Here is a 9,279-nt window from a genome sequence, read left to right as displayed (position 1 = left end):
ACTGTGTTCTCTGTAAGCTTAGCTGTGCTCAAAAAGGACTTACTTTTCCTTCTTTTGGAAATGCAGAATCTAGACATCACGGGGCTGTGGCTGCTTTAGTGAATAGATAATCTGGCATGGGAAATACCCTTAATTAGCTGTTTTTGTTTTGGGGAGATTATTGATATTTTGGCAGCATGTAGATAATTTAAGAAAATTGGAAACTTAAGAAAAGCTTCATCTCCAAATTATGCCTCATGTTAGATGTAAACTTCTAGGAAACAAATGTCAGAAACTAGGTAATCAAACTAAAAGCTAGATGCTTCCTGTCCAAATTTACAAAATCTCTCTTACCTTCCCTAGAAAGGATTGTTTCAAGGTAGGGACATGTTGGAAGCAATAAAGTTATTTTAGGTTATTTGTTTTTCTTACTCATTTGTTTTGCTTTGGTTGAATTTTTTAAATATTTTGATAACACTATTGCATTAAAAAATTATCTCATTGTAGTTATTATAGGTTATTAGGTTTTTCTTTGCCTTTGATTATGGTTTGCTAATTTTCTTTGGGTATGGTGGGAACATGGAAGCAATGTAGTTATTTTAGATTATTTCTTTTTCTTATTCCTTTATTTGGATATGGTTTATTAATTTTCTTAGGGTATGGTAGGAACATGTTGGAAGCAAAGTAGTTATTTTAGGTTATTTGTTTTTCTTAATCCCTTGCTTTGTTTTGCTTGAAATGTTGTTTTTGTTTGTTGGTTTATTTTTAATTTTTTGATGAATAAAATTAAAAAATTAAAAAAAAAAAACCTCTCTTACCTTGCCTAGAAAGATTGTTTGATGGGTTGTAGATAAGAATGACTGGTTCATTTTCTGTCCAGATATGAAAGTGTATTCATAACTTCTGGGTGAGTAGTGAGGGGGTGGCTATGGGGAAGAGCAAACAAAAAGCTGGTTGGGAATCCACAGAGCTGCAATGTTCCTTTATGCTTTCTCTTCTGAGTCACTCGATGGAGCACCAAGGCAGCAGGGTCACGTGGCAGGTATGGGTGGTGCACGGCCCTTCTGTGGTCATGGTTTAGGCTCAGTCTTAGTTGATGGCCAGATAACTTTGAAGATCCTCATGGAGTTTAGCATATACTGTCAGATGCTGACAACTTGGGGCTTGCCCGGCTGGGTGAGATATTTGCCAAAAGAGAGCAGGGACTAGCAGACAGTGCCAATTCTAAATGGAATCTTTTGAGCAAAAAGTCAAGTTGCTGCCAGGTGTCTGCAAATTCCTCAGCCCTTAGCAGGTAAAGGTGACTAAGGATGTGAGGAAACTAACCCTGGCCCATCTTGAACTCCTATTGCTCTTTGATTTAGAGGGAAGAAAAACTGTTTGGTAACTCTAGCTGCTGAAACAGAAATTACTTTCTGAGAAGTTAGAAGCCCTGACTGGAAAAGGGCTCTGGGGTGGATTATGGCATGGAGGAGAGTTGTCAAGCATCAGGCTCAGACAACTGAAAATCCCACAGTGAAATTCAACATTATAAGTAAATTCTGCTCCAGTGTCTCAATAACATGGGATACAGCAATAGCACGTTCCAAGGACAAAGTACTGTTTTAAGGACAGAATGTTTACATTCTTAGAGAAAAGCTTATTCCAAGGGTGTCTGCTGAAATTCCAGGTTTTTACATTTGTTTCCAAAGCAAGAGTATTCTTCATATATGGTACGTGAAAAATTAAAATATCCCTATTTTGATACAAAATCATAAATGTAGAGAGAGAAGGAGAGGGAGAAAGTCATAGAGAGACAGAGGCAGAGAGGGAGGAAATACAATTTCAAATTGCAAATCATATTGCATGAGAGGAGGGAATTAGACTCTGGATATGTACTTATTCAGTAATGGGGATTCTTTAATATATTTTCCAAGTTTTGAACCATGGGCGTATATTATTTATATAAACAGAAAAAAAAAGATAATATACTCCCTTGTCTCAGAGATGAGCCTGTTCTCTATTCTGCCTAAAGCCTGAGGGAAGTGTGGGGGATCAATCCCAGGACCAGGCCTGGCACTTCCGAGTTTCCATCTCTCCCATATTCCTTTAGAACCTTTAGAACAGGATTTGGAAATTCTTCTGACGCTGCCCTGCTTGCTGACAGAGTGGAGCCTGTGGCTGGCAGGGTCATAATCTAACAGACAAAACGTAGTGGAAATACACAAAGTCACAGTCCTCCTGTCTCAGCCCAGACACTGTGCAGGCAAGAAAAGAGAGACTCGCCCCTGTATCCCTCCCCGCCTCCCCTGCTCTGGCCTAAGATGATGCTGACTTCACCCAGCAGGCACCTGACCCTCCCCGAGGAGCTGGGAGGGACTGAAGCACAGTGCATGGCCCTGGTGGGGGTGGAGGTTAAGGAAGCAAACAACATTTAAGATGCTCAGTTTGCAGAGCATTCAGGCTTGGGAAGGAGGGCTCTGAGATACCCAATTAAGCTCCACTTTCAGAAACTCTGACAGCTCTGAGGAGGACTAAGAAAGAGCAGGGAAAGGAAGAAAACAAGGAAGTGGTGAGACCATCAGGAGCGAAGGTATAAGGTGATAATTTGCTGCCGCTTCGCAAACGTCAACTGGCAAATCCAGATTCCCTTAAAGGAAGATCCTTCCTCAGCAAGGCCCAAGGAAGATGCTGGAAAAGACTCTCTCAGCCATGACCTGGCTCTGCATTCTCATTGTGGCCTTTGCCAGCCACCCAGTGTGGCCACAGAAGCCCCCTACGGGCAACATACTCGCAAAGTACAAACTGGCTGCCTACTGTCAGGATATGCAGGAGCTCAAGGCCGAAGTTGCCAACCTAAGCAGTCTGCTGAGTGAACTGAGTCAGAAGAAGGAGAGGGACAGGGCCAGCGTTGCCACGCAGGTGATGGAACTGGAGACCAGTAACAAGCATATAGTATCGCGGCTCACAGATGCCGAGATCAAGTTCTCTGAAATGAACAACCAGATTGATGTTATGCAGCTGCAGACAGCACAGGCTGTCACTCAGACCTCGGCAGGTAAGGAGAACCTTTCCACCTTCCCCTCAAATAGCCAAGTGTCTCCCCCATCCATCCTGTTGCTTCTTAACAACTATGGGGCTGGCGGGGGGGTGGTGGTGTTTTGCAGTCTACTTTCTTGGGTACATGCCACTGGCTGTATTTTCCATTTGGTAATGGTTTAAGGAAAACTTCTTTTGATTTCTAAATCTCTGTAGATTTACCCTGTACCTGCCTGGGTCTCTCTTATTCATAAAATGCTTCAAAATAAGGAAGGTGCAAATTCCTGTCTTGGAGCACAGGGAGAGATTACATGATTTGCTCCATGTCACAGAGCAAGTCTCAGACAGAGTTCAAGTTTTCCTGGGTTGGTCTAGCCTTGCTGCGTCCTGACCAAGAGCTGTCAGGCTGAACCTTCGATCAAGGGAAGCAGAAACACACACTCAAACCTTAACATCTGTTGCTCTAATAGCAGAGTTTTGTCAAAATGCTTCTCTGGTGCCCCTACGATTTAGTGGGGACGAGCATTACTGCAGTTTTGTGTTGATTATAAAACTCTGACTCTTCTTACTGGCACAAAATTAAGTCTTAGACTCTGCCCACAGCCATCTGAAGAACCCCTTTGTGTTCAAGACATGACAGGCTCTTCAAGGCTCCTGAATTTTAGGGTTTCTATTTTTCCCCAGGGTCTCAGATAAAATTCTCAAATAATAAGGGAAATACAAAAATGCTATACTGAAATTTGGGTTTTCAAAGGTCAAAAATAGGATACATTTTTAAATATGTTCCTTTGCAAAGTAACTTTCAGTTTCTGGCTCACTCGGCTCAGATAGGTGCAGAGGTAAATTTATTGTTTAGAGATTAATTTAGCTTTCTGGAAGTATTAGGAAATGATTAGGTGTAAGAAACATATTCTATAGATATGTCATTTCTTGCTGATACAAAAATTGTTAGTTCGATTATTAAGCAAACTGTGAACAAAGAAATGCTTAGCTTCTTGGAAATCACAATGGCTCTAATGAGCAGGTTACTGTTTACCCTCAGTTCAGATGAAGACAAAGTTTTAAAATGAAGTAAGCTTTAAAACTCTGTTTTGTATACCAAATTGTATAGATCATTTTCTAAGCATTTCCTTCCTGACCCTCGGATTGGGATTAGAAAGTTATTCTTAGGCAATTTTCCAGAGAAATGAGTCTTGATTGGGGCTGGGAGATGAGACTAGATATGCAGCAGATCAGGCCAGAGAGAGGAATCTGCCAGGCCACTTCCTGCTCCCCCAAAGAAGTGATTTTCTCACCACCCAGTGGGAGTTTCTTGGGGGACCAAAGGAGCTCCCCAGCCTGCCTCTTACTCTTTTGCTCTGGGGGTCATTCCTTATTCTTCTGCATTACCAGCTGCTGGCCACCTTTATTCTCTGTAAGGAGGTGCCTTGGAAAAAGCAGTGAGTTGAGATGCTTTCATCAGTAACAGGAAATGAAGAACTCTGAGGACAAAGGCACATGCACCCAATTCCCCTGGCCCAGCGTGCTCTGCTAGGGAGCCAGGCAGCCTCGGACAACTCCTGGGGCAGGAGGCATCCAGTTGCCATCATTGTGCTCTTCTCCCAGAGCTGTCAGGAGTGGCCACCAAGACAAAGATCCCAAGACACAGAGGCAGAAAGCATCTCCTGGAGAGTATGATTTCCAAAGCTCTGGATCCTATCAGTGCAGGCTGGCTCTCTCAGAGAGCCCTTCGATATTCAGAACAGGGATACAAAGTCCTGCATAAAGCAGATGCCCAAAGGGCAGCCAAGGAAGCATTTAAATCAACCCCAGAGTGAAAATCACCCTGTCCAATGTGCTAATTTTTTTGTTTTAATAACACTGTCAGGAGAAGATCTCAAAGGGTTCTTCGGGGTATTTGCATTTCATTCTGGCATTTTTAGATTAATGGGGGAAAGATAAGATTGTAAAATCTATTTCCCTTTATTCAGGTCCTGGTTGGCAATGACCATTACCCTCTAAACAACAATAAAAACAAAAACCAACCAACCAACCAACCAGCACCAAAGCCAGACCCTGTGAGACATTCATGGCTTTTGTGGTAATGGGCCAGCTGTCTGACAAGTCTCAATTTATCAAACAGTAGTGTCAGTTACAACAAATGTTAGAATCCGTGGTCTTCACACATTGTAACATTTCTAGAATTCATGGCCTAGAGGATAGCAAGATAATACTTTTCATAGTCAGCCTGCAACTGCCTGTTTGAGTGCTCTGTTGATGCCATCCAGGTGAAGGGCTTCCCCACACTCCTGTCCTACCACTAATGAGGACAAAAAAACACTTTTTTTGCTCTCTCTGTCCACACCTCTTCTGAATCCAGACACTGCCCAGCAATTAAGATTAATGTCAATTCCATGGTTGAAATCAAGTCTCGGTTTTTACACATGTGATGGTTAGGTTCATGTGTCATCTTGGCCAGGTGATGGTACTCAGATGTCTGTCTGGTCAAGCAAGCACTTGCCTAACCATTACTGCAAGGACATTTGTGGCTGGTTAATAAACCAGAAGGCTGGTTTATTAAATCATCAGTCAATTGGCTCCAGTTGTGACTGATTATACAACAAAGGGCATGTCTTCCACAATCACATAATTCAATCAGCTAGATTTAATCCTATCAGTTGAAGACTTTTAAGCAAGACAGATAGAGGATCTTCACTTCTTCTTTAGCTGCCCAGCGAAGCATTTCCTGAGGAATTCATCAGACACCCTCATCAGAGTTGCCAGTTTGCTACCTGAGGAGTTTGTTGAACACCTTCATTGGAGTGGCCAGTTTTCTGTCTGCCCTACAAAATTTGACTCATGCATCCCCACATTTCCATGAGACACTTTTATAAAAATCTTATATTTAGACATCTCTTGTTGATTCTGTTTCCCTAGAGAACCCTAACTAATACAACACGTTCAGTTTAGATGCAGCAGGAACATCCCGCCTGCCCTGGAGCCCTGAATCTGGATGCTCACCCTGTGGTTTGCTCCTTTTGTAGATGCCGTCTATGACTGCTCTTCCCTTTTTCAGAAGAACTACCGCATCTCTGGAGTGTATAAACTTCCTCGCAATGAATTCCTGGGCAGTCCTGAGCTGGAGGTAAGGTGCAATAAGTCCACGGTTGATGTTCTACCCCTTGTCCTCCACCCCACTCAAAGGGATGGAGACAAAGGGGATTATTTCTAGTCTAATGAAAGGGAAACACAAAATGGAGATGCAAGCATGCCAAATACCACAGATACTAAACACTCAATTTATGGGCCAAATGAACCCCCCAAAAACATAGGCATCTATTTTTCCCCTTTAGGTCAGTATCAACTAAAACCAGACCCTCTAACATACATTAGATTGTTCTGATTACCAACACCTAGCTAGTTTTGATCTCTTCCATGTCCTAGTGTAGTAATTTTTTGTGGGTAGAAGAAAAGAGAGAACATAAAGGGGGCACCTCAGAAACACCTGGGTTTCTCTCTTTGAAGTATATGTGCTCCCCACATCCCCAATTCTTATAATTCTTCCCCAGTATACCACTGCCCTGTCCTAACTCACCAACACTGGGGTAGAACCATTACTACCAGTGAGCCAGTATGACTATGAAAGCGTACGCATCCACTAGCTGTGAGGCTGGGAAAAGATTGTGACTCCTGACCACACACTCCTGCCACCTGCCTCTGCAAGTCCCTGACCAGCGCAATTCTCTGTGCTAGGTGTTCTGTGACATGGAGACCTCAGGCGGTGGCTGGACCATCATTCAGAGACAAAAGAGTGGACTTGTCTCCTTCTACCAGGACTGGAAGCAGTACAAGCAGGGCTTTGGCAGCATCCGTGGAGACTTCTGGCTGGGGAATGAACACATCCACAGACTCTCCAGACGGCCAACTCGGCTACGTGTGGAAATGGAGGTGAATGCTGGGCCTGGGTCCCTGGGACTGTTCCAGGGCCACCACACATGTCTGTGCATCACTCTGGGGCACGGTTCCTAGGCTTAGTCACTAAGATGTGAATATTTACTATGATGGTTTTCCTTCAGATGGCAGGACAGCTGAGGAAGAATAGTTTTTTCCCTATTTTGCTCAAAAGGGGGGCTACAGTGGCATGAGGAGGTGGCCAGCCCAGGCCAGAGCAGAGCAAGTCCAACAGGCTAACTCCGACCTGGCCTGGGAATGAGGTTCTTTATGTGCAAGGCTTACCAATACTTGCGAGTGCCCCTTCACAAAGGCCTCAAAGCGCTTTATATTCCACATTACTTTTTTTTTTTTTCTTAACATATCTGAGTGAGATAGAGTGAAATTGCAAATTTACAACTCACACCAGGGAAGTGAGGAAGTACAGAAAGAGACAATAATCAAGTTCACATGAAAAATCAAGAGAAAGTCTGATCTAGGACTCATGCTTTCTGATCTCCAGGTTGCTATGGAACAGAGGTAAACTAGACCCAGAGCTATGATAAAAGATGCCTGGCTATGGGCCTGCAGAGGGAGAGGAGCTACAGGGCTGGGTCTTCTCTGTGAGATGAAATGAAGCCCTGGGCGGTTTCTCTAAGGCTCTGACTCTTCCTGACAGGACTGGGAAGGCAACGTGCGCTATGCTGAGTACAGCCACTTTGTTCTGGGTGATGAAGTGAGCAGCTACCGCCTCTTCCTGGGGAACTACAGTGGCAATGTGGGACATGACGCCCTCCTCTATCATAACAACACAGCCTTCAGCACCAAGGACAAGGACAATGACAACTGCTTGAACAAGTGTGCACAGCTCCTTAAAGGTAAGATGGGTGTGTGTGGTGGTGGGGTGGGGAGTGGGGATTGAGTATAAACCTGTAATCCCACTTAAAAAGAGAGGATGAATTTATCACTGTACTATTGGTGTTCTGGCTTTGGGATTTTCTTTTGATATGGGCTCTGCCATCTCATCTTCAATTCCCTGATATCTGGGCTACCATCTATTTTCCAAGGGGGTGGGCATACTCAGCTTACTGGAACTAATCTGTTTCTTGTGTCAGGTGGATATTGGTACAAATGCTGCACAGACTCGAACCTCAACGGGGTGTACTACCGCCTCGGAGAGCACAAAAAGCACCTGGATGGCATCTTCTGGAACGGCTGGCATGGGTCTAGCTACTCCCTGAAACAGGTGGAGATGAAAATCCGCCCAGAAGACTTCAAGCCCTAAAAAGAGATCTGCTGTGGAACAGGGATGCAGAAATAGAAAGAAATGGAGGCTGGGCAAGGGTAGAGAAAGGGAGGAAGAGAGGATAGAAATGGTAGGGATGGAAAATGGCCCATAATCTCCAATGAGAGAATGCATCTCTGAGGAGGACAACAAAAGATGTTCAAGCTAATGGGACGAGGCATTTAATCATAATGGGTCCCAAGAGAGACTTCTCAGGGGCTGCACTGGATGGGCTCTGCCTGTGATCCCTGACATAGCAGCCTGTCTTTTCCACAATATTTTTTGTTGAAAAAAAATTTTTGTGTGAGGTCTCTTATTCCATTTTTCACTAAGGCCTAGATTATGTGATGGCAGGAAACCAATCATTTTGCTTAGAAGAACTACATTACTTTGATTCTCAAGGGAGAGGCCTTGGGTGTTAGGAAAAGGTGTAAAAGAGGAGGAAGGAGTTTCCATTTTTAAGTTTAATGAAATGTCCTTCCATCTATACACTTTGTTTTTAAAACACAAAAACTTCTGCTGGGGCTGAGCTGGCCCAGGCTGGTGCTGCTTGGAGGAGGCTCCAGGGACCTAGGCCCCCACGCTTGGCCTCCCTCAGGGCAGAGCCCTCCCGGGAATGACTGGGCCCAGCAGTGTCAGAGGAGCACCCACGGGGTGGGGAGAAAGCTTCCATGAAGCTTGCACAAAACCACCTGAAAATATTCATGATCAGTATACAGACCAATTTATTTTTGTTTGTTTATAGTAAGAAAGGGGCTCAAAGAGCTTCATCTCACAGTTTGTCTATTCAAAATGAAAATGAAGGTAGATGGTGCTATGGTTAATAATTCATGCTGTATATAAGCATCTTGCTTTATAAAATAAAATGTTGTAGTTGTGTTTTAAACATTTAAGTTTCTTTTCCTTTTGTAATAAACCCTTTTTAAATTTCTTTGTTTCTTCCGTAGTTTTTACCATTACCACTTAGAGCATGGCAGAGTTTCAGTAAAAAAATCAGAATGAGCCATAAGAAAGAGACTCATGAGTTTATTTCAGTATTCAGGGAAACCAAAGGAAGAATAGGAACCCAAAAAAGAAAAGGTGAAGGA

General features: G+C 43.6%; 1 protein-coding gene across 1 annotated transcript; it reads left to right on the top strand.

Annotated features, from left to right (window-relative positions):
* The first annotated feature begins 2,428 nt into the window (after positions 1 to 2,428).
* LOC119527959 (angiopoietin-related protein 7-like) lies at positions 2,429 to 8,304 on the top strand. Its single transcript, XM_037828528.1, has 5 exons — positions 2,429 to 3,016; positions 6,021 to 6,121; positions 6,730 to 6,924; positions 7,586 to 7,784; positions 8,022 to 8,304. Exons 1-5 carry the CDS (start codon positions 2,647 to 2,649, stop codon positions 8,189 to 8,191), a joined length of 1,035 nt encoding a protein of 344 aa, XP_037684456.1. The 5' UTR covers positions 2,429 to 2,646; the 3' UTR covers positions 8,192 to 8,304.
* Positions 8,305 to 9,279: the final 975 nt, after the last annotated feature.

Source organism: Choloepus didactylus, chromosome 2 (assembly GCF_015220235.1).
Source record: "Choloepus didactylus isolate mChoDid1 chromosome 2, mChoDid1.pri, whole genome shotgun sequence".
NCBI classification, from domain to species: domain Eukaryota; kingdom Metazoa; phylum Chordata; class Mammalia; order Pilosa; family Megalonychidae; genus Choloepus; species Choloepus didactylus.
The sequence above is the reverse complement of the archived record's forward strand: the minus strand, read 5'-3'. Positions and strand labels throughout refer to the sequence as shown.

Coding starts and splice junctions, on each gene's coding strand:
- LOC119527959 (XM_037828528.1), top strand. CDS start 2,647: ATGCTGGAAAAGACTCTCTCAGCCATGACCTGGCTCTGCATTCTCATT. Junction 3,017..6,020: donor TGTCACTCAGACCTCGGCAG/GTAAGGAGAACC, acceptor CTCCTTTTGTAG/ATGCCGTCTATGACTGCTCT. Junction 7,785..8,021: donor GTGTGCACAGCTCCTTAAAG/GTAAGATGGGTG, acceptor TTCTTGTGTCAG/GTGGATATTGGTACAAATGC.